Source organism: Lipophrys pholis, assembly GCF_963383615.2.
Source record: "Lipophrys pholis genome assembly, chromosome: 3".
Classification (NCBI taxonomy): domain Eukaryota; kingdom Metazoa; phylum Chordata; class Actinopteri; order Blenniiformes; family Blenniidae; genus Lipophrys; species Lipophrys pholis.
The window spans coordinates 16,561,654-16,587,593 of record NC_137627.1 but is presented as its reverse complement, the minus strand read 5'-3'; the positions used below and the strand labels follow the sequence as shown (position 1 = coordinate 16,587,593).

The 25,940-nt window shown below is 39.0% G+C and overlaps 1 protein-coding gene across 2 annotated transcripts; it reads right to left on the bottom strand.

Moving 5' to 3' along the window:
- Positions 1 to 14,529: 14,529 nt before the first annotated feature.
- Positions 14,530 to 22,836, bottom strand: pde9ac (phosphodiesterase 9ac; the record flags this gene model as incomplete). Of its 2 annotated transcripts, none has more annotated exons than XM_080459983.1 (18): positions 22,756 to 22,836; positions 20,518 to 20,588; positions 19,873 to 19,950; positions 19,188 to 19,231; positions 18,985 to 19,039; positions 18,739 to 18,809; positions 18,517 to 18,604; positions 18,322 to 18,403; positions 18,147 to 18,221; positions 17,981 to 18,067; positions 17,661 to 17,765; positions 17,275 to 17,357; positions 16,828 to 16,984; positions 16,629 to 16,742; positions 16,262 to 16,366; positions 16,024 to 16,152; positions 15,850 to 15,945; positions 14,530 to 14,583 (listed from the first exon to the last, which is right to left on the bottom strand). In XM_080459983.1, the coding sequence occupies exons 1-18, from the start codon at positions 22,822 to 22,824 to the stop codon at positions 14,530 to 14,532; spliced, it is 1,563 nt and encodes a 520-aa protein (XP_080316109.1). In that variant the 5' UTR covers positions 22,825 to 22,836. The 2 variants fall into 2 exon arrangements, with proteins under 2 accessions (XP_080316109.1, XP_080316110.1); XM_080459984.1 differs by having other exon boundaries at positions 14,530 to 14,580.
- Positions 22,837 to 25,940: the final 3,104 nt, after the last annotated feature.

Sequence of the window (25,940 nt, the reverse complement as noted above, 5' to 3'; positions counted from 1 at the left end):
GTGTGTTTGCAGATAGAACTACTGAGTGACGTCTATAAAAGTCAGTAAAATAGCAAATTTCAACCTGAGCACATTGGGATAAATGATCCAACAACAGGTTGAGAAATAATATCATCAAACCGCCTCAAGAGGACAATTGTATTGTGAATGCTCCTTTGCTTGTAAATGCTCTAATTATTTGTCATTATTTTTGACTTGCTGTCAGGTTATCCAGATGTTTCTGTCTCATCACCACCAAAAACAACCATGGTGAATTATCCCCTGCCTCGCCGGGGAAGACGCCACGCCCTCGTATATGATACCTCACCCCCACAAACCTTCTTATACCGTGGAAGAATTCCATGGAAATTCCCATTAAGTTAATGACAGAGAGGGAGTGACAACGAGAGATAGTACAGGGAAGAGGGTTCTTTTTGAATTGTAAAAATAAATAAACATGTTTGGGCTTATAGCTCGGAGCATTAAACCCCACAGTGAGACTTTTTTTTTTTTCCTGGCAGAAACCCAGCAGGAGATGAAAGGCAATCCCACTTTAAACACAGGCGCAGGAACGTATCATTTATCGTGCCCCATTATGGCAGGTCAAATCTGTTATGAGCTACGAGCTCAGGTGGGGCTACCACTTGCTTTGCTTCGAGAAAATTCATAAACAAACACCCTGAGCCTTAACTGCACTCACATGGTTACACGGAGAGAAAACATGGGCCATGTGTACAAAACCTGAACATTAATGCTTTGAATGAGACGCTCTCAGAAAAAAAGGAGCACCTTACTAGAAGATGGGGACCATGAGTAGGTTCACTCTCAGTTCACTCTTCTTATGGCTTACTTAGCTAAACTCTTTTATTTGTTGATGACAAATTAAAGGACTTTATCAATCTTAAATCTACTCGGAGGACAGGAACAGCGAGAAAGTGTTTGTTTAGGGGGTCACATTTCTGGTAGAGGGATGAGTAGTAGGAGCAGGCATGGTTCAACATCTGAGGGAACTGTCAGTCTATCATATGGTCACGATTACATTTTCCGTTATAAGAGATCTCATGACTCAGAGAACATCTGATCAGGATACAGAGGAGATTTCCTCCATATTTAATTAAATTAACTCCTGGCTGGCCTGCTGGGGCTGAAGAAGAAGTGCACAATGGGGAGCGCTCTCCTCAGGAGATCATGTACCTGTAACTACTGAGCATAACATTGATTAAAACCCTTGTTTTTGTTTTTTAATCCATAGAGCATTTGTTGTTGTAACACTGTAATCCTGAAAATCATCCTATTACTATCCTGTGTTGACAAAATCACATGAATCCCCCTGAAACCACCAAACCTTTTTTAAAGTGTTAGCTGCTCTTAACAGCTCTGAGATAATAGACTCTGATGCAGGAGTCACTAAACCAACTCTTCTGGAGTTCAGCAGCAACAATTTAATCTCTATTGAGCCAGAAAAATGATGGCATCATGGCCTATAAATACAAAAAAACTTTCAAGTTTTTTCCTTAGTTTCCTACTTTCTATAGTATTTAGCATGCATGTTTTCTTGAAGTCACGCTCATGGGATTGGCATTGATGTGCAGTTTGCCAGCTAATTGTTCGATAGATTTTACTACTTTTATCTGATCTCTCAATTGCTTATTCCCCGAGCTGGAAAGAACCCGGCAGTGAGGGCTGACACCGATCTATATCAATGATATTGTGATGGAACAATAATGGGACCTCCTACTTGTCCCAGTGTACTGGCTAAAATAGGCCGTCTCATAGATGGCATTGGGTCCATAGCATTGATATCAATAACACAACTAGAAACCGGTTTTGATTTGCAAGACGCATGCTGTACATCCTCGAACTGAAGAATAGAGCCCATGAATCAATTTTTGTTTGAAAAACATTTTCAGTCGAGTCAAAACAGGCGTACAATTCTTTGATCGCTCAAGGACTTTTTTGTTTCATTCTCAAAAAGATCTTCATATTGTCCGCAAGTAAAAGCCGACATCTAACACGACTGTAGCAGGAGCAGTGGCAGAAGAGAAAAGCTACAACTTAGAAGAGGATTTATCCTCACCTTGCTCCAATTTCTTTCAGTTCTGAATTTGTTTCTTTAAGTTTCAGTTTATGGAACCTTTTGCAGGTAGCAGGGATTGGGAACTTTGATCATGGCGAGGCCCACAAAAATAAAAAACAAAACAAAACAAAAAAAGAACAGGCAGCTTTTCTTTGTCTGTTTTCGTCTGCGGGTATCAGTCAGTAGTTCTATAAAATATAAAAAAAACTGTTTATGCAAAAAAATAAAATTAAATGTGTGAACCTAAATGATGGCTACTGCCACATCAGAGGTCTTTGTAAAGTGGTGCTGAGGTATAACTCTTTTGATACCAGTGACATTATTGAAGGAGGCTGTGGATTTTTGTTTACCTAATATTATAGTATAGAAATCTGACTTGCTCTTCGAGCTTCTTTGTGAAAACATAAGGTAATAAACATAAGAAGGAGTGTCATTATATGGCTGTATCTGAATTAAATTGCCACAAAATAACTTCCCAAAAATAATGACGATGTCCCGCATTGAACAAGTTATTACATCTGTTATTGCAAATTAGTAAAAGAGAGCATCACAAACGGGGATTTTACCTTATATTATAATCCTATCTGGCAACAATATCAAAGAGCAGTTTTCCATTATAGAAATGAAAAGCTCAGGAAATCATGTTTTTATTTGTGATGAGCGTCACTCAAAATGGACCCAATCCCACTCCTGCCGCACGCTCTTGTCAGGCTGAGATTACCATGGGAGTGCTTTAAGGTACTGTATGTCATGGCTTTTTTTTTTTTTTTTTTAAACTCCAACCATACCCCATATGTTCGTTTGTCATTAAGCCTGCTTCACTGAAGTAACAAGCCTGCTATTCATGCAGATAAGAGGCCAGTATAATTGCCGTGTGGCCCAGCAGTCACGGCAGGGTCCCTGATGTTCTGCCAGCACACAATCAAGATGCCTGCTCCAGATTATTACGCAGTAAACAAACTGTTACAGGCCTCTCCCTGAGCTAACTATCAGACCTCTTTCATGCACTGGGATTAGCAGACTGAGCTCTCTCTGACATGCCATGTTCATTTGTCTGGAACAAAACGATACGAAACACAAAAATATAGATCCTAACAAATCAACGCTAAATGGAATTCTAATTTATGATTTTTTTTACTGGCTGTGTTTTTCCCCTCAGAATCATTCATGACTGCTCTGTGTGACTGGAGAAGCTAATAATTAAACTGCTGTCTACCGAGGGGAACAGCCAACCTGTAAAATGTCTGTTTTTGGAAGGCTGTAAATTGTAAATGTGGGGAAACACTGAAGTTGCATTTTATGACCTTTTTTGGCATGTGCAGCTTTCAATTAAACTAATTAAACATAACACCATAAATCTAGAGAGTATTACTCCTGTTTTAACACATATGAGATGTTAAACTATGAAGAAGTAACCACAAGCGCTGGGACTGCAATGTCTCATTTTCTTGTGTGGAGTTAAAGCGGGACGACATTCAGTCCTTCCCAACAGCTCTAACATGTGGAATCATGTGGAAAACCAGTGTCCTTATTAACTTCTGTAGTGTGCAGTGTTTCTCATGATCTTCACTCTGTTTCTTTCTCTTCAAAAAGCAATTGAGCATAGAGATATGAAGTAATCATTACAATCTTTCTTTTGACAGATGTAGTTTGATAAAGCAAACCGAAATGAGAAAATAACTCTATATTTAGTTTTGCAGAGGCTGTTTGAATAACATTGGCAGCCGTGAAGTTTGAAGTTCACTTTGTTACATAATCCCAGTAAAAACAATGGGATTCCAGGGAAAACACAATCAAGTTCAGGCGTTCAAGCTCCAGGCAAAAGTTCCTCTCTGATAAAATCTGTATCACGAGCGCTGAAACGACACTGGGTTCGACGACGTAATGTTGCCTGCATGTGTGAGTTGAAGCACTAAAGGATACAAACTAAAAGATACCAGCATGCATGGAAATGAAACTTGAGCTGGATAGCCTTTATGTGCACAGCTCTCTGGAAAGCAGATCTTTCAATATTTACAGAAGTCAGTGTTTCTTTTGATAGCTAAACCCTGCAGTGACCTGAAGGAAGATAAGTGGCGTGGAAAAGGGCTGTAATGTGATATGTTGATGCACGATGACTCTGAATGTACTGACAATGACACGTCACGAGAAAGTAGCTTCATTTACTGAAGTCAAATAAAAGCAGCTGTAGGGCCGGTTTAGAGCTCGTTTAAAAGCTTATTTTTGTATTATTTGCACCTTGAAATTCTCTGGCACATGAAGATGGATACACATTTACATCGGGGATCCGTCCATCTTCTCTGCCATTTCATCTTTTTCAGGGTTAAGAGGTGCTTGAGCCATTCCCATGTGAACTCTGGACAAAGGCGGGATAAAATCTGGACAACTGAATGTCAATGTAATGTTTTCAAAAAGCCATAAAAAGAGGAGAACATTTGTTTGTCTGTTAAAAGCAGAGGTGTCACACTCGCTGTAGTATTATCTCTTTAACCTGACAAATAATCTTTCCTCTCAGAGGTTACTCAACATTCTTCATTTGGCCTAAAACAATTTCTCTTCCACAAACTTAGAAATCACTGGATTAAAACTCAAATTTTTTTGCAAATGTTGAATGATCATGCAGTTTTCATATATTCACACACACAGTGTAAATTTGGAGTATGCGTCATTGCTGATCTCTGGGGTCCCAGTTGTGTTCACTACAGTAACTAAAACAACCATTTGTGTTCCAAGGCCAGAATCGACCTCCCGGTGGGCTGCTTTTGGCCCGCAGGCCGCGTGTTTGACAACCGAGTGCAATGTTCTGCTGACAGCGCTCCGTGGAAGCTTTACATTTATGACCAGTTTTACTGCTGAACAGCTGTCTCTTGGCCCTCTGGCTGAAGTGTGAGGTCCTACCAGCTTCATAACAAGGTAGCTTGAAGAAACTACGTATCTATAGCAACATCAAAATAAATAAATAAATAAAAATCGTTTCAAGTTTCCGAATAGATCACAATGTTTTTAAGCAAGAAAATGACACAAAGACGAGGTTTTGTTTGATCAAAAATACAGGCTTTGATTGTTTATGATTTCTGTGTATGACTGTATGGTCGTATGGTGGGTTGCAGTCTTGCTTCACAATGAGAATATCCGTGGTTTGAGTCCAGGCTTGTCTGCGAGGGTTTCTGTTGGTTTCTCCCACGATCCGAAGTAAATTACAAATTAAGTAGTATTTTGGGCACTTGTCCCTTCATGCTTGATTTTTTCTTTCAGAACAGTTTCCTCCTCTGGTATTGCATTGAGAGGTCACCGCCAGTCCATCACAGGTCAAACACATTTAAGTCAGTAGAGTATTTAAAGTCAAACCCCCCCCCCTTAAAAAAACAAAACAAAACAGAACAATAAACCAAAATCAAATTCACAGGGTGATCATGCAAACTCTGTTCCAATATATTGCTTCAATTACCAATAATAGTACTGATCACTTGCCTCAAAAATTACTGAAAGTATTAGTCAGTATCGAACCTCAATAACTGCATCATCTATGGCAGGTATTTGATTTCATGTACCTGCATGAGACATGTACATTAAAAGCACCTTTATAGATAAGAATCAATGAATTACATTAAAATAGTATGATCACAATCTCTCTCTCTCTCTCTCTCTCTCTCTCTCTCTCTCTCTCTCTCTCTCTCTCTCTCTCATGCTCTCTGATGCTCTCTCAAGCTCTCTGATTATTAATATTTTTATTATTATTATTATTATTATTATTATTATTATAGATGTCCATATTACCAGTCTTTCATATTGGATGGACCAAAGTGGATTGCATGTTGTAAACTATGTGTAAAATGACAGTTAATTATACCACTTAATTACAGCAATGTGAGTATTTGTAATTTGCAATTTGTTACATTCTGCCCTGTTGGAAACACATGCACTCACGCACGGACACTTTGAAGGAGAGGACAAAAATCCTTGAATGCAAGCTGTCTTTCTTTATTGATGTTGAATCTGTAAATCTCAAAAAGAAAAAAAAAAGGGAAACAAAGGAGAAACATTTTTACAGTGTCCAGATTTACGCCCTCTCTGACACTCCTCTTTGTTTCCTCTCCCACAGAGTCTTGCAGCAGCAGAATTTAGGGTCAACGTTCACTTCTGACCTTTGACTTGTTGCCATTATTGGCCGGGATGTAAATGTCTTCAGTAAATGTAGACGGTGTCCTCACACAGTCTCATGTCCAACTAGAAACTTGGCATTATCACGAGTGTGGGGGTGGCAATAATGGTGACATCCATGATGATTTAACTGCCTCTCCCACAAGCATGGCTTTGTCTGCTTGGTGTGTTTGTTCACTTGAAGCAGGTTTGAGCTGCGCTGTTGTCGGGTCACGGGAGGAAAGTATGCAAGGCTGAGTCACTCTCCAGGCTGGGGCCACAGTCTTTCCTGTGGTTAGGTTCCTTTGGTGGAGACCCCCACGGCCTTCACATCCACCTCCACTCTGATTAGTTTAAAAACTGCCTGACAGGCAGTGTAGATAATAAAGAACAGATAGGGACAGTGAGATCAGGGACAGTGCGAGGTAGGAGTTGGCTTTGTTCAACGCCATATGGTTTGTGTTTTATCCAGTTTCCCATGAAACTAGGTCAGGGATCGTCCACCTCAGTGTGCTGCGAGACTCATAACTCTGGAAGACCTGCTGACACACACACACACACACACACACACACACACACACACACACACACACACACACACACACACACACACACACACACACACACACACACACACACACACACACACACACACACACACACACACACACACACACCACAAATCTTCAAAGTAAAAAGATTTAATATACTTTTAGTCATGACTGCTTTTATGTGGTTAGGTCTCACAACAAAATGGTTTTTTTTTCTAAGCAATGACGATGCTTTCTTCTGACCCTCCGCTGTATCAATCAAGATTTTATGAGTTTTAATCAATATCATTCTTCATCATTCATACCACTGCCATGGTAGACCTGTGATGCATTAGTTAAAGACTAATTCAAACTGAAAGTAGAAGTCCTTCACCAGATTGCAACATGGCTGTTTGTGTGGTGTTTCCATGTTTTATCCGTGCATATATGTGTGCATTCACCTGGTACTCGGTTTTCCACCCACAATCCAAAATTGGTGAAGAATTGACTAATTGTTGACTCTGAATTGCCTGTGGGTGTACATGTGAGAGTTTGTCTGTATTTGCCCTGTGTGCCTGGACTTCCTCCACACTCAGCTGTGACAAAGTTGGGACTAAGACAGGGATTCACAAAATAAACTCGCGTTATGAAACTCTGGGTCCAATTTAAGGCAGTCTCTCAGGATCGCCATTAGCAACAGTCATGGTCGAGTTTTATTGACGTCTCTGTGTGTTGCTGTTGGATCTGAAGTTAGCAAGCCAACCAGTTTGCTCCAGGCCTGTACAGTCTTGTAAACAAAGTGGCGAGACAGTCCTCTGTCCAATGAGAAAAAAAAAAACGACATAATGATACAACAGTTCTTGGTAATTACTAACTGAAAAACCTGCTACTGAAACCCCATAGATAAACTGGGTATGACATTGACTCATCGACATTCACCTTTATTTTTCGTACAGTTCTTAAATAATTCATATTAATGTTCTCTACCAATAAAAATCTCACCATAACAATGTTTTGACCTCAAGTTTGAAAATCATTCAGTCGTGTAATATTCTGCTTTTGGTTATACAAAAAACATAAAGTATAATTCCTGTGAACCTACTCTTAGCTTTCATATCTATAAATAAACAAAACAATTTTCCTTCCAAAGACGCCGATCAGATGACACTGCTGAAGCAGTAATATCAGGTAAGCCCAGAAAAAGAAAGCCAAAATACCAGCTCATTTAACCTCCACCAATGTGTTTCAGTAACAGCATTCATTTTCACATCAACGGAGTCATTGAAGTATTGTTATGGCAGTTTAACACGAGGTGGCACCCTGCCTCAAGGCAAAGACCAAATGGTTTTAGATATCAGTACTTCAATTAGTGTTGTGCACATACAAATGGTCCACCGGAAGTTACCGGACTGGATTCTATGTCTAAATGATTCCTGATGTAAAATCGGAACTGTGAGAAGTTTTTCAGGCACTTGAGATGATGTCAAGTATTTTCTGAAAAATGAGCATTTAGGGACATGTAAGGAGCTATACAGACAGGTAGATACAGGTAGAAGACATGAAAACAACACAATGTGGAGAGAGGGATGGGCGATTAAATGAGTCCACCCCACCCTCCGAACAAACCCTTTCTCACTCTGCACTGTAAATGGTTAATTATTTTTGGTAAACTTAAAAACAAACCCAAACAAAAACATTTTTAAATTGGGTGTGTTATCTGTATTACTCATTTTATTTTAACAGAGCTCTATGTAGGTGGTACTAAGTAGGTGTCAGATGAGGCCTGTAGGTGAAGCAGTAATCTAGTAATTGAAAACGTTGCAAAACAAAAAAGAAGAAAAGAAGAAGTAATAAAACAGCACAGAATAGCTGGAGGAAAACCTCCAAGATCTGATATGTCTTGAAAGGGGAATCTGTGCAGGCTGAGAGACAGAGGAAGAGCGGGGCGTGGAGTGGGGCTGAGATAAGTGGCACCTTTGGGTGCTATTCAACTGGATAGCTCGTCATATGTCAACACGTGCTGACTGGATTTTGGCCCTCAAGTCTAAAGTGTGACAATAAAATATAAATCAATCAAGGACGATAGGCAGAGGGTAAGTAGAGTGTGTGCACAGCTCTTCAAACTGGGCCAAATAAAACATGTTATGAAATGGGAGAAAACTGTGGAAGGACTATTAAGGATGCCACAACGGAAGATGGAGGGTTCAGGAATGAGGATGTAACCATTCATACTTCAACGTTTCTATACTGAAACTGTGATAATTGCGTTTGGATCTCATGTGATGGTTTTACTTTAAAATGCATTTGGTTTCACAATATTCTAGTAATGATAATTTATATCGGGCTCAGATATGGTTAAACACTCAGATCACTATTTCTGTAAATAGACTCAAAGGCCACACAGAATGAAGATGGTGGCTCATATTTAACAGAGAGCCTCATGTAATCTGGTATATGTACAACTGTTATGTTTTTGATGTTAAAATATTTCCATATCAGGTTGGCTGAAAATATTCCACGAAGGAGGAAAGTAAGTTCCAAATATATCACGTTATGAAGTTGTGTTGACTTAAGATTGTTTTTACATTCTTGTCGACAGTCATGTAAGCGTGCGCCCCACACTGCAGGGAGTCATGATTTCTGTGCATTAACAACATTGTAATGCAGCCCTTGACGGACAACTTCAGCAGATGCTCTGAGCATTTCAATAAAGGTTAAAAGTTCTAAAATAATCATGAAAAATGTCTCACAGTTTAAAGATGGGCTTGGCTTTATATGCTTGAGCTGTACGTATAAAAAACATGTATGAAGCGCCTAAGAAAGCCTGATGAGGGATGTGCGCGTGAATCTCCATTAATATAACAGCATACTCGGCGCGGTGTCACGCCTTCTTCTGCACGGGGGAGGGGTGTCACTTTGGGGTCGCAAAACCTTCACACTGCCGTCTGATGGAGGTCGCATTTAGAATGCAGCGTGATCATGCATAGAAATCAGATCTCAGACAGAAATCAAAAATGAGCATCAAGACCTGCAGGTTGAAAATAGCCTCTGTTCGCTGGGACTTTGTCCAGTGTGCTCTGACCCTGACCAGGATAAAGGGGTGGAGAAGATGGGAGGATAGACCATCTAAACTCAATGTAATCGACACTCTCTCTCTCTCTGTGGTGGACTTTTCTTCTCTGTGTTGTTAAGCACCTTGAGTTATGTTATCATACACAGACGTTAAAATAAATACATTTTGAGGCTGTAATGACCAAAAAGTTAAAACTAAATTTGTTTTCCAAATAGAGCAAGGAAATGTTAAAATTTGCCCAAAATTGAATCCTCAAGTACAGTGCAGATACTTGAAAAAGCTACTTCAGTACACTAATAAAGTAACTGTACTTTGTTACTTCCCACCTTTGCCAATATATCACAATATTTGTTGTAAATACTGTACTTGCAATACTGTACTTGACCGGACTTCCTGCACATGCAAATTTGTTTATTTTTGGGATGAAAGACACGCTGAAATGTGTGTTACCAAACTTTATATTACATAAAAACTCACAGTGTCACAGATGAATATGCACATACATATCAGTTTTACATTTGTTGTGAGGAGTTGAAGCTCTTTTACATTATGTAACAGATTGAACAATATGTGCCCCCAGTTGGCTTTATTCTATCAAAAATGTGTGTGAAAAAAATACGCCTACATGTGAGTTCGTGAGCTGCTCTTTGTATGTGTGTGATCAAAAAGTGAAGGCGTGAAGCTGCATTATTCTTTTGAAAACACTCCTCATGCACCATGTCTTTTAAAACTTTATTGCTGCAGTGAGGAAATATACATCTCACTTTCATTTTTATTTTATCTAGTGAATAAATTTGGATTAGAAAAAAAATAAAAATATTGCTTTGGTGAAATGTTTCCTGAAACCTTGGCCCACTCCGCCCACTCAGTGATCGTTCCACATCTGTAAAATTGCTTGGTGATCGGCCCTAAAATAAAGCTTTAATTTGATTCTGAGTGGTCCTTCAAACTCAAGAGGCACTATAAAATAAGGATGGGAGAACAACATAAAAAAAACACAAATATGAAGAGAAGTCAGCAGGTCCCTTTCTGTAACATCCAGTGCAAATGTCTAAGTCAAAGGTCAAAAGGTCAAGATATGCCACCACGTTGTCTAAGTTTAGTTCAGTATGCAGCCAAGCAGCCTTTCTTTTCTTGCCCTCCTGCTCCATCTGTCATCTTCACAATCGCAGTGCGGAACGTCTTCACTCCAGGCTCACTCGTGTTTTTCAGTCTTTCCTGAATTTGATCACAAAAGATCCCTGAAAGGAAGAAGAAGAAGAAGAAAAAAAAGAGCTGGGTTCATGCAATCAGCTGGTTTTTGAGGTGGGAGACTCAAACTAAAACTAATCAGGAAGTCATCGGCAGCTCAGTTGGCTGGTGATCGGCCACCGCGGGCGCAGACTCTGAGTGAAGATTGACATCCATGTGTGGACAGTCAAAACTCACTCAGACTCCGGAGGCTAACTTGTTTTTAACAGATCTGTGGGAAAAGTAAACATGACACGACGCAAAGGGTTCGGCTTCGGATCACAGCAAAGAGATAATGCATTGTGTCACTGTAAAAAAAAAACAAAAAAACATAATGTTGAAGAGGGAAACAGATGAGCAACAACTTCACCAGTTTGTTTCCATCATGTCAGATATGGCAAAGGCAAACTTACATTTTGGTTGTTATCACTATAGAAATCAAAGTTATGTATAAAACTGAACTTTATTAACCTTTGGTTATCATGTTTGCAGGATATCTTTTATAGAAATTTAAAGGTACAGTATGTAAACCTTTTTTAAAAAATTTAAAACATTTGAAAATAGGCCAATACGAAAACAACAGTCATTGATGTCTGTGTGTCTTGCTGTTGATCTTGAGCACTGATTTTAATAACTAGTGCAAACAACTAGCTCCAGCCTGTCCAGCCTTGTAAACCCAGCATGTAGTCTGTCCTCAGTCCAATCAGAGAAATGCAGTTTGTTTAGTGAAGACAACAGTAGATTTCTGAAATGACTAACTAATAAAACAAAACAGAAACTTAGAAGAGTTGGACTGCAAACAAACTGTGTACTGCTGTGAAGCACTAGAGCCACCTATTGCACAACAGTGGAATTACTTTAATTTTACACACTGCACCTTGAGTTCTCTCTATTGTTATGTTATCGTTGGAGAAAATCTATTGTCTATTCCCCCAGAGAGATGCCACGTGTCTACCCATACAGAAAATAAAAAGAGAAGAACTTGTATCATGTGTCTTAATAGGGCCTATAAGCAAGATACTCTTTGTTGGGAGAGAAGTGGTTGATTCACTCCCGCCTTCCCCTCTTCCGTTGAATTATTTTATTTTAACAGTAGGAGAAAATGAAATGTGTCTCTCCATCGCACTGATTAAAGCTCTTTCACCAACCGACCAGACAAAACATGAAATAATTATACTTTAACATTCAGTCAAAACAAAGATTCCAATTTTCAAGCATCGCAAGTGAAAATGTTTCAGTATTTTGTTCACAATGAAATAGTTTGTTATTGGGATCTATAAGGTATAACATCGTAGATAGGTCAAGGAATTTGTTACATATTGGCCTGCAACAATTTATACAATAAGAAATCACAATGTGTCTTCTGGTGTTCTGTTTTGGATTTTTTCTTATCACGTTTCATCCATCTTCGATTTATCAGGGTTGCAGTACGCTGGGGTCAATTCTAGCTAACTGGGTACAATCTGGACCGGTCTCCAAATTTCAGTTTAGCGTGTGCAAATGTCGGGCCTTCAACAATAATTAAAAATATTTAAATTCTTAGAAAAATATTTTGAGTTTTTATGATTAGTTTTGGTATGTAGTTATTGCATAATGTATATATACTTGTATATATGTATAGCATTATTGCCTGTAAACTGTGTGGTTATTTAAATAGTTAAATAGTCAATATAGATTGTTGTATTTACCTTCATTATCATTTAGGCACTTATTTCCAGGATTTTTATTTCGTGTTGAGAGTTTTTTATGTTGCATTTCAGATGCTTTTGTATTGATTTCTAATTTGTAAAGCATGTAAATTTGGTTGCATTTTACCTTGAAATGGATTTCTTTTGTAAGCGTTTGTAAATCGCTGATGGAGGGGGTGTGGCGCATATATAAAATCCCGTCGAGGGTGACACATTGGGTGGGGCCAACTCTATTTCTATTTCTGGTGTCTTGTGGCTCCTCCCTCTGCATGTCTCACCCTGGTTATCCTTGAGTGTTGTCAGCTGTGCCTCGTTTTTTGCCCACTGCCTGCAGTCCTTGTGTGGGTGTGGGTGTGTGCGTGTGTGTGTGTGTGTGTGTGTGTTGCCCTCAGTCTTGCGGTCTTATGAGTCTTGCTATGTCTTGGCCATTGTTCTCGCCTTGTGTTTTTTTCCTTGCATAGCATCATGTTCAATATGTTTTTTGTTACCTCCCAGGCCTTTTGAGACCTTTATTTTGACAGTACATCTGTGATTGAATTACTATATTTGTGTATCAAAGCATGATTGCCCAACTAAGGATAAACTGCTTAAACCAAGTCTATGCTGTGCTTTGGACTCTGTCTGAGCCCTGTAGCTATAGTGGTTGGCTTTTCTCTGCATGCCTTCCTACTACCAACACTAGGCAGTAAATAGAGTGTAAATAAAAGCTTTTTACTTACATATACCAGCATGCTATTAATTGTCTGTGTATGTTTATTAGTAGTTTTTAACGACATCTAAAGCCTTCAACCAAAAAGGACTAGTCAGTGTGAGACAGTACATTTGCTAAGTGTTTGGAATAATTCACATCTTACACATGAGGTTTTTTTTCATCTTGTTTCCCTTATTTTTGAAAATATGTTTATTTTATGTGTTTTGTCCAGTTTGCTGGTGATGTGGCATTGGTCACAAGTAGAGGGGGATCAATTGTATCGCCCGTGGGAATAAAAAAAGAATTGAGCAGAAAGGGTTAAAAGAGGAGGAAATTCCTCTATGTCAGGGGTTAGCAACCTTTACTGCCAAAATAGCCATTTTCATCCTCCTCTCACCAAACAGCTTGCCTGGAATCACACAAATCCAACTTTTAAATTCTATTTCTTACCTTTATTTAACCAGGAAAGTAAAAAAACCTATTGAGATTGAGATCTCCTATTACAAGGGTAAATGTAAAATGTTTGAATATTTAGTTTAGCTATTTTCACCAAAACTTTGACAACTGAGAACAATATATCACTGTTTTATAACCTTTACAGAAAAAGAAGGCACAGAAACAAACTGACACGGATACAAACTAAAATAGAACTAAGATGCAGCCTTGGATCCTAAAATACGAAAACAAAAAAGTGAGTTTTGTCAACATTGAATTAAACCCTAGTTTCCGATTATCAAATCAAGCAAATTTCATAAAGGATAATACATTTGGCTTGACTGCTTTGTACCTTACAGTATTTGTTTCTTTTCTGTATGGGCTGACAGCAAAACTCTCGGGTCGAAGCAGATTTAGGTGAACTGGATGAAACTTCTCATCAGTGAAAATGATATAAACTTCCTGTCCAAGGTGAAAGCAAAGTGGTGAGAGTGCTGCTCATTCTGACAGGCCTTGTGTTTTGTGGACAGAGGTCACTAAGAGAGGAGGGCGGTTGTGGAGGAGCCCAGAGAGACGCAGAGACAGAGAGCACTCATGACACTAACACTAAACACTCAAGCACAACCAAGGGGGAGCCAGTTTGCTTTTACTTACACAGACACCACTGCACTCACTCACTGCAGAGCTTACTTCTTCTTCCCGCCTAATGACATATTTTCAGTTTTTTTCTTCTGTGCCTCATTGAACAAAAGACACACCTTTATGTTAGCAAGGGCTTTGACGAGCGTGTGTCCATGTGACATTTGGCAAAACTGTGTTTGGCAGCTCCTCTTCACCTCACATCTCGACGTGTTTACCTGGTCAACCTTATTTCTCCTCACATGGTTTTGTATGACTTTCTTAACAATCTCTTCAGCTTTAATTTGGTACGTCAACACAGCCAGATTCAACAGCTGCATGTGTGTGTGCAAGCAGCAGCACTCACTGCATCCACCAAGGTCATATTATCAAACTTCCGCCTTATCATTCTTGCCATATTTATGTCATTGTAATGAAAATATTCAGTGCAAAAACACAAATTTCTTTCAAACACCTTGCTTGTGTTGATACTTGTAGTTTTAATGTCGCATTGAAATATTCAGCACTGCAACCTTTAGAGTGAACTTTTTTTTTTTATGAAGGGAAATATGCTTATTTGGTTTCTGGCAGGGAATTAGCGAAAACATAATTGTAAATGTGTCAGCTGCTGGTTTTATGGGGATATACAGGCTTTTTTTTTTCTTGGCTGGAGTGAGGGACTTATTGGAATCTTGACTGGTTGCCTTGGGGGTTTAAATGATTAGCGCTACTGTGAGCAAGTACTTATTGTGAAGTAAAAATTTGACATCTTATCTGTCTTTTTATTCTGAGATTTTATTTTCAACTACGTTTACAAAAGTGTTTGGGGGGCCAATCCAAGTAAAAAAAAAACTAAAAAAACCACATTAGTGAGTTTAAGTAGGTGGATGTTTATATAAAGCTAAGCTCACGAGGCCCCAGTCATACACTATAAAGATGTTCACATTTACTCTGGCAGGAGGTTGTAGGTGATTGAATCAAGCACATGTCTTCCACATGAAGGCATGTCTCACTTTTACTGTAGCATCATGTGGAGTAGAAAGGGAAGGTAAATCTACTGAATCATCTTCCCACACAAAACTTAATTAGCATATTTTCTGAATTGTCAAATACTTTCTTTTGTTAAAAGTATTCCAATAACTGTGATCATCCCTATTGTTGCAAGATAGCTTTATGTCCTGTTAGTGACATTTGATAGTAACATATGCAGGTAGTAACAGCGATATGCCCACTTATCTCTACAGTATGTCACAGTATGTGATAGATAGATAGATAGATAGATAGATAGATAGACAGACAGATAGATAGATAGATAGATAGATAGATAGATAGATAGATAGATAGATAGATAGATAGATAGATAGATAGATAGATAGAATGAGTTCTACCTCTGTCATAGCATCATCAATCTGCTTCAGCTCTTCGTAGTGATCACGAGAATCCCTCAAAGGCTGAACCATAATCTCTTCAATCTGTGGAAAAAGCTGAGAAAAACACACCGAAGTTGTTAATAATAAAGAACGGGTTTATATCCTTGTGCATCTATAAAGTCTTAGCTCTACCTTCATGACAGTCTCAAACATTGGAATGAGGACAAACTTGATGAACCCAATTTGAGCCGTGGGTTTGGTGACTTTGTCTCTGTCCATGAACGGAGCCACTGGAAGACCCTCTGACTTCTCCCTGTCACTCTGGAAAACCAAACATGTGGAAATATGGTCTTTCGTTTGTCAAGCAATTGTGTTTCTTCCACGGAGGTCATGATTAATTGGCAGAAGTGAACGCTTTGGTTGCAGCCACCTGCATGAAGTACTCCTCCAGTAGACAGTCCACCCATGGCTCGGCAACCTCGGTTGGCCTCACCTCGTTGGAAATATCACAGCACTTGATCAGAACCATCTTCAGCTGAAAGCACAGACGAATACAAGTATAAACAAACACACAGCACACTGGTACTGAGAACAAAGAAGCCCATTCATGGCTCCAGGTCTTGCAGCATGTGCTGGGACCACTTCTCCAGCTACACCGATATGATTCAATTAAACTTTGTTGAAGGGACAATATAAGCCTACTTGTTTAAATGTCACATCTGTGGAGTACAGTCCAATAAACAATGTGCGTCAAGAGAAGCTGCCACGTGACATCGAAGAGTGCCACGCATACGTACACACGTGACATGTTCTTCATTGGTGAAGTCAAAGTTATCCACTTTTTGCTTGAAGGAGTCTAGTATCTCTCCATGTCGGGCCATGTCAGTGGCTAGGATGAGAGTGATTATTGCCTGGAAGTGTAGGAACAAAAGGGTTGTATATTTGTAGAATCTGAAATCCTCAAAATGATGCCAAGAGTTTACATGCACGTCTCACTTGTCGTATCTGTTTAAATGCTTCAGGATCCACATTTGCAAAGATATTGCACTCTGGGAGAGAGAGGATCTGGAAGGCCACGGCACAGTGGTGGTTCTCCAGCGGGGAGATGTCGTTGTAGCGCACTGCCAGCTCTGTGCGAGCATTGATTTGGTATCTGAAAAATAAATAATGCCGCTCAAGGGATGGATTTGTGATGAAGGGATAGAATGTGCTTGGAACGTTTCCAAGATTAGAGAGGTCCTCGCCTGTCTGAAACCTGAACCGCAAACAACGGGATAATCTCAATATGCATGTTTTCATACCTGAACTCTGTCCATGCAGAACTAGTTTCACAGTTCATCGACAACAGTGTTGTGCAGAGGGTGTCAAAACATAAAGGGGGTCAATGAGCGCCAGCAGTGCTCATTCTGTCAACAACCCTGGAGACAGAATAGGGAGTCTCACGTGTTGTTGTAGCCGGGGTGGTCCAGGTCATGACACACTGCCGCTGTCATTAAAATCCCCATGTCCGTGAGAGTCATCTTTTCCTGGACATGTAAATGAAAGATGATGTTAAAACAATACAAAAGAGTCAGCCAGGTAGTTTACCGGTGAGATATACCTGTGGGGAGAAATGATTACACTACTGCTGTCCTACAAATGTTACAAGTCCTTTCCTAAAGAATTGTGAAAATATTTCAATGGCTTTTCCTTGATGGGACACCAATTTTTTTTTTGTCCCTACAATGTCTGTGGTCTTCATAATATCACTGTGTTAACTTATCAAAGTCCCCATAAGGATAGCAAAGCACGCACGCACGCACGCACAGTCCTAATACATAAACATGTACCTGTAGGTTGCAGAGGTGAATCATGCCATACATCATCTGACTGACACAGAAGCAGTGGCGGAAGTTGTGGAAAGGGTTGCTACGGTAGTTCTCCTGAATCGCCAGCTGAAAGAGAGATAATTGCTCATTCAGTGTGTCGTTTGCGTGAACCGAAATCCACAGAAAATCTCTTGTTGTGCCCCTTGACGTGCAGTGTATTTTAGAAAATGCATCACAACTCTTATTGTCCTCTCACAAAGACATCTGCCTTTTCAACTGAAAGCTGCAGGGTTATTTGCATTGCAACATTCATGTACTGTGCTGCGCCGCTTGAACTTTACCAGCCAGCGTTTAAGCGTGATGGGGTTCATGTTGAATTCCTTCACCAGTCCCAAGTCGTGGTACATGTACTCCAGACAGCTCAACATCTGAGGCAAAGATGAGCAAAAGAAACATTGGAGATCAATTCGCTGGAAATCGTCAAACGGCCGAACGGAATCAACAAACCTCGTTGTGTTCCCAGTGCCACACGTCGAACGTTGGCTTCTTCAGGGCCTCCACAGTCTCCTGAGAGAGTGTGTACTGTGTATGACATAGAAATTCAATAATTAGTACATCTTTATACTTTTTGAAGTTGGCGTTGTCTAAACAGTGAAGAAAAGCTTTGCCACAGCAGATGGACCTTTGGGTAATTAGGGACATCTCGTCGAGGGGTGACCTTCTTCCCATCATCTGAGAAGTTGTATTTGCACGGACAATTTACCCTGGGATCAACCATAAAGCATTTCTCTTTTAAATTACATTTGAGTTTCCGTTCAAAATGTACTTTCTTATCACATTCCAAAATTGCATGGCTTTATATCAAACTCTAATTCACCTGCCACCGCCTCTGGAAGTCATCTCATCTCGCAGTTTCTTCAGGTCATTTTTACACTTCTCAATCTCCACCACTTTTAATCCCTCCACTGAAACGAGACACGGGATATTCGCTAAACTAACCTGTGTCATCTAGGCATTTCTATTGAACTATAAATGATGCACTCAAACAGTGTTTCCGTCCAGATCCTATCAAATATGCTGCATACAATGTCCCACTCACATTCCACTCTCTTCTCCAGCATTGCTAGCCTGTTGGTGACCTCAGTTTTCAACTCGTTAATGCGGAAGGCTCTGCAAGAAACGGGCAAATTATTGATGTGCACTCGATGTGTTTTCAGCCATTATCACGACCTTTAAATATGAACGTCTTGCTTCTGTGGGCTGCACTGTGGAGTGCTTGTGAGATGTGTGTGAATCTCTGGTATGCGTGGAGGGCAGAGGTTGAGTCATAACACAGGGGTATTACCTGCTGAACTGGTCAGCCACCTGGGACAACACATTCTGAAACATGTCCTCTTTCTCTGCACACATAAACAGACTCATACAGTATGAACAGCAGCGACACGGGCAGGTTTGATGCTGTTAAACACATTTAAATAAATGAGCAACTGAATGAATGTATGTGACAATGAGTTCAAAAAAAAAAAAAAAAAGTTTTGGAAAGTTTACCTCCAAGCTGACCAGTGGACAAAGGCACAACTTTGTACAAGGAGCTGTGAGGAAATCAGATTGATTATTACACTTTGGACACTTTTTAAAAAAATGTTTTTATAAGGAGTTGGAGTTAAATCCTTAAACCTTCATTTAAGGTTTGCAAAACAATCTTATCTCACGTCAAGAAAACATTAAATAGATGTATACTAAGTCATAACATTAGGATATACTTATGTAAATCCCTCTTTTGAAACTCAAAACACAAACTGTAATCGACTGTGTCTGCTATATTTCTTTTAACAAAATCAGTAGGAACATTTGTGGCAGTCTGAGCTGCAGCAGCCGGATCAGATCACACAGACAAGCCTTCCGTCGCCACACTTCCCAGTTTCCCTTCCCTGGTCCACTTTTGCGATAGTAACCCCCTCAGACTAGAAACACCCTGCTGTGATCCAGTCTTCCACCAATCACAAACCAAGTTCTGGTTGAATCTGAATAAACTCGTATCTTAAATTATTTCCCATTCGCCAACAGCTGCCATGAACATGAGATAATCAGCATTATCCATTTCAGCTCTCAGTGGTGTAAAGTTATGGCTGATTGCCATTTTTGTAAAGCTCCTGAATTGTTGCAGGGAACAAAATGTCAAATAAAAACAGAGAAAAAGTTAATAATGATCGTGAAGCTTGAATAGCATTACTTTGGAGAGTTGGGGGGCATCGTGGGATCAATGGACACCAAGGCACCTTCTGGATCCACCATCATGATGGCTGTGTTCCTGCAGTGAGAGAACGACAAGCAGAAATAAGAGATGCTCCCTCTGCTAAACTATGAACTATTATGTATATTGTAAATAAGAATTTCTTGAATTTTAAGCTCCCTTTCTTTTCAACAACAGCGTTGAAGATGGGAAAACCTTTGTTTCGCTTTCGTTGGCACAGTTTTGTTTCATTCCTGCATTGTGTTTAGTGTCGCGTGTCATAAAGTCAACAGAGACTGTCCTTGAAGAGGAAGGCAAAGTCAGAGAACAATGCATACAAAGCAAAACATATGCAAGCACATAGGAATGAATTCATGTTTTGTTTTTCTTTGTTGCTTTGGTAGGTGGAACGAATGAAAGCTTTGGTGGATAAACCATAGTTCCTTCCTGAATCAATGACGACACATTATATTCTGTCCTGTTTTGTTCTATTCTATTAAGTCAGCGGCTGCTTTTTCTTAGTGGAGTTTTTTTTTTTTCAAATCAATATTTCTCATCTCTGTATTTTCCTTTAATCACATCACTTGTGTCATGAGCAATGTCCTTGTGAATGAGCAAACAAACAAACAAACAAACAAATCAGACCTGGGAATGTTGGATGAGGAACACAGGAGCTCCTTGATGTCACATGGACTGCAGTGTCGACTGAACACCACCTGTTAAATCAACACAAATCTCAGACTGGCTTCTTCAGTCAAACACAAGCTGAGATTTCATTGAAATGCATATGATAGGCTGAACGTGAATAGATTTGTAAGAGACACATAGTACGTCACACTACAAAGAAATCTCACTGATGAAAACAACAAATACATCTACAGTTAAAATGCAAGTAAAAGTCCTGTTAACAAACATGATTCTCAAAAGTACTCAAAGTATTATTTTTTTATTTTTTTCGATAATTTATTGCATTTTCAACAGCAGGCCTTTGATTCAATTTAGCTATATATGAAATATCTACATTTAAAGGACATTTCTCCGAAAATAAATAGTTCAGCAATGAGGCAATGGCATTAAAATGTAAATAAAAGTCAGGGATTCCGTCTGTTTAAGGTTTAAACTTTTTGGAAAAATGAAGATCAAAAAGTTTAATTAAGTGATTGGTAGACACTTTTTATGAATAATTATTAATTCAAATTGTGATTGTACTTCGTACAGACTTGATTCAATAATATCTAAGCTAATACTCAATGTGAGTATTTGCAAGGTTTTACTTCTACCACTCAAAATCTGTGTTATTTCTAAAGACGCACCTGCACCTAAACAGCTGCTCAGGCCAAAATAAGGCTTCAGTGTCCTGCGGAGTTATCCAATTTCGTGAGTTCTTCAGATAAACAAGTCACACGGGAACATATAGTGGGGGTCATATCTTTTTATGGCTGAATGAATCGAGGTCTTGCAGGCCACTGGGGGAGGAACCACGTGAAAGAAAGTGACAGCTGGAGCTGGAGATTTCATGGAGCTTTAAAAGATAGCTACATTATCCACACCTGTCATGCATAAACAAATGAGCCTATGGTTTATGAGCCGTTGTACAGTACATGCGTGTAGAGCGCAGAATCTGTCCGGAGGATTGATGGTGAAGTGTGGGTGTACATCCCTATTGCGAAACCACTGTGATCTTGAACAGAGCAGGTGTAGCAGACAAACAATCAGCCTCAGGCCGCGGTCTCGGGGCTCTTCAACAGACATGTGTCATCAGCAGCTCTCTACTTGAAGCACTCCACATAAGAAGACCAACAAGTGTTTTGGGTGTCTGTTTCTTAGTATGTTCGGATGTTCCAGACATATGAAACTTGAGCCCGAAACCATTTTGTAATCTCCAAGGTGTTGCATATTAATAGTAATTATTGATTATTAAACAAAATAGGACTGTGCTCCTTTTAGGTTTTTCTACTACATTTTATTCCTGATTATGAAGAATTTCACCGGAACTTGATCCAGATGAACTCTTTGACTTTATGTATCCCAGGCAGCAGAAATGAATGCTGCAGTGTGAGTTGCAAGCAGCAGGTGTTCGGCTTTGTGAGTAACACCTGTAGAGCAACCTGATCTGTATCTGCCATTTTAGCTCCTCCTCAAGTGAGGTGAGACCACTGGGAATAGCTGCCTCAAATAAAATAAAAAATAAATAAAAATAAAAATAAATAAATAAATAAATAAATAAATAAATTTTTTTTATATAATAATGCCCAAAATTGAATTTCTTATAAATACTGAAAAATGGAGACGTTATTTTGAATATAGTTTATTGGCTCTTAAGCTGGTAATCATCGTATCACTTATTTGGAATAATTTTCACGCATTTAATGATTCACAAAGGCCTAATTGTAATAAATATAGATACTTAATATGTGTCTTTTGGACTTTTTTGTGCTACTTAAGTGTGTGAGTTCTCCATGTGCATCCACCGGTTTCCTCAGCGTACTTCTGTTTCCCCCCTAGAGTTTGAAAAAACATGCTAAACTGTGACTCTAAATATGTTACTGTCTGTGTCACCTGACAGAGGAGTGCCCCGTGACCCTGTGTTGTATAAATATGTTACATCACTGCTTTCATGAAAGAGGTGAATGAATTTTGTATTGCCTTTAATTGCATTGACAATGAAGGCTTATTATTTCTTCTTAAATGTTCTGAATGCATCAATTTCAATTGCTTCAAATGTACATTTTGCAATTAGTCTTCACTGCATCTGCATTAGTTTAATATTGCCAAACGTTTGGAGAATCTGTCTATTTTATATACCTCTTTTTACATTTGTAATTAGTAAAGTTAAAAATTACAAAAAAAAAAAAAAGTTGAAAGTTTTGTATTAGCACCCACCTTTTGCACCTTCCCATCCACATCCAGGTAAATGGTTTTGGGGGCATATGAGGAGGAGCTGGAGCCCATGTTGACCTCCCTCTCCTCTCACTCGGTTAGATTCTGTTTCTGAGCTCTGATGGGTAAAACTGAAGAGCCAATAGCCAGCAGTCTTTCATTGATAATACACTTAGTAGAAGAAATAGGTAGAAAATTGTAATATTCTAGTATATTACTGGTGAATGTTTGATAATGACAAAAAAATTACACATGCAAGCTCCTCTGCAACAGATGAGTTTTCAATAAAACAAGTAATAGAGTACTTTAAATAAGGGGATACATGAGGGGAAACATTACTACAAAAATATATTGATACAAAAAAACTAAAACAATCCAAGGATCAACTCTACCAATACAGCCACATATTGTATATACACAAATTCCTGCCAGTGTAATTACACATTAAAACACTGACTTTAGGGCAAACTTTAAAAGTTAGATGTACAGTAATAATTGTTTTTTTGTTTTTTTTGTTTGCTGTTTTTCAATATTAAGTTAACCATTGACACATCTGTAAAACTCACAGTGTCAGCGATGCAGCTTCCCTTGTGGAGACTGGCAGTAATGTCCAAGGTGCAGAGGATGCAGCTGATTCCCGAGCAGGCACAAACAAGAGGCAGACCTCCGGCTGTGTGGAGGAGAGAGGTGAGAGAGGCTGTGAGTGATGGAGCCGCAGAAGAAGCGCAGGCTACGAGTGAGGGAGCTGCAGGGGTAAGAAGTACTATGAATATAATAGGTACTCACACTGGTTGTCATGGTAGTGTTTCTATGGAGAGAGAGAGAAAAAAAAAGACCACCCCAATGTCTTAAGTGCCTTTGTTTTTTGTTTTTTTTAACCTGTGTGGTCACAGACCTTCCATCAGACTTGTAAAATGAAACATCAAGATTATGACATCATAAATGCAGAGCTAAACAAATACAGCTTACAGTTGGTTGTAAGAAACATGAATTATATGACAAAAACAAAAAGGGATATTATATTTTCTTTTACTGTATGGGATCTAAACATGCCTGACAGAAGGAAACGTAAATGTATATATATAGAACTGATTCAAAAATTAAACAATTTTTACACTTGACGTCTACTTGAACTAATTATAATTCTGCATATCTTGTATTTATAATCAACTAACCTTTTGAATAATGTACAAAAACTGTTATTCCCCTGTTTGCACGTGAAAGATTACAAGGTGCATTGATCTTCAAAACACTTTCAATTCGATTAAGGGAAGCATTAAAAAAAAATGTAAAGCGAAAAAGACCAAGGTATGTTTTGATAGTTTAATTTTTTGACTCAGGCCAAAATCAGAAAAACAAAAATGACCCTTTTTTGGTTTTTGATTGTGTCAAAACAATCAAAATGTAAGTTGGCTGCCGGAAACACAGCTTTATTTTATTTCGTAGTGTGCAGTGAAAATTAAATCGAATACAGCTTTCAAATATAGCCTAGAGCTGGAACACTGGTAAACTGCAAAAATGGAATTTTTATAAAAAAATGTTTTACATGTATAACCTAAATCATTATTATATGGGATTTCTTTCCATGTGTATTTCTGCAAAGCTTTCTATTATTCTAGTTTGATACTGTTACTGTCATACAACAATGTTGTATTACATTGTAATTACTCATTAGAAACATCCCAAATGTAGTGGATCTCATGATTGACATGCATCAAGCATATGAAAGTTACCAAACACTGGTAACACTGAAATAAGTTTAAAACCTTTACTTGCCCACTACCTTTACTCGGTTTTCATTTATTTTCCGTATGAGGCAACACCTTTGCTGAACACTGCCATTATTATCACTGTATTTTCCCAGAGAAAGTGCACAAACAAAACACTGATTGCAGCACTCAACAATAAATAGAACAAAATGATGTCTTATCAGAGGGCTCCACTTCTAATTAAGAAGGACAAATTTTCAAATCCAGTATTCAGCCAGTGCCAATGCAAACGTCTGGAGAGTAAGAGATGATCGAAATTCAGACTTTAATGCTATTTATAAGGAGTATTTTGAAGTTCAAGGTCAGAGGGTTCAAATATTGAACGCTTACTAGTAAAGTTTAAAAGTAAAGGCTCATTTTAAGGGAGTAACACCTGAACTTAATGTCTCCACTGTAAACTTCGCTCTGACAGCTAGAATTCCAGGATGGTGAGTAGAATGAGGGGGTACTTATTAAAACATCCTTGAATATTTAGAGAGCGTCATGTCAAAATGTTCATACTGAAACAGGTTTTCAAGAACCTGACCAGGAGGTGTAGCAGGTGCCTTTTGGCACCACGTTGGCTAAACCTGCATAATGAAGGATGACTTCAAAAACAAGAAATAACGAACCAGAACACAGCTTTTGATCCAGAACAGGACAAACTCAAGCAATGCAAAACTAAATGTTTGGAAACCCCCCCCCCCCGGAATCTTCTGTTCAATAGACTTCATATGAAACATGAGTCAAGAAAGAGCTGGGAAGGCAGAGGATGACTCATTAGATAATCATCCAACTTTCAACTGAAGTATCAGAAAATAGTGTGGAAAACTTTTTGGTACTTAACAAAGGTTAGTGACCAGAGTGTGAAAGTGTGTCTGTATTCTTCTGTCTTTTTGGCCTCAAAACTTGATAACAGGCTGATCCACGTGGGGGTCTGAGCAACTGAATGAGGACCAAAACGGCACTTCGACGTTTCAAGCTAAGATTTGACTTCAAGCTGAAATTGCAATTTATTTGGAAACAGAGTTGAGCCACGGTTTAAGGAAAATGAGTGACTGTGTGTGCGCGAGTGCGCTCGTCACCTCAGTCCACTCGTCTCCTCTATTTTTGGTAACAGGTCTTGCAGGTGGTTTGGTCAGATGAGTTTGATGAGGCCCTCAGCAAGGATTTCAAGTTGTCAAGTTATTTCGAGCAATACTTATATTTCATCAAGAGATAAATTCGGGAAAAAAAACACGAGAGACTTTCAAAACCCATACTATACACAGGACACATATGACATGTCTGTGACATGTTATAATCTTCCTGACGATGAAGCTGTTCAGTTTGTACAAAAAAGTTCTCGAAAAACAAAAAGTCTCAGAAATCCTCTCGCATTTTATTTCTGACATTTCTACCATTTCACTCAACTATTGGAGGTTCATTGTTAAAGTACAC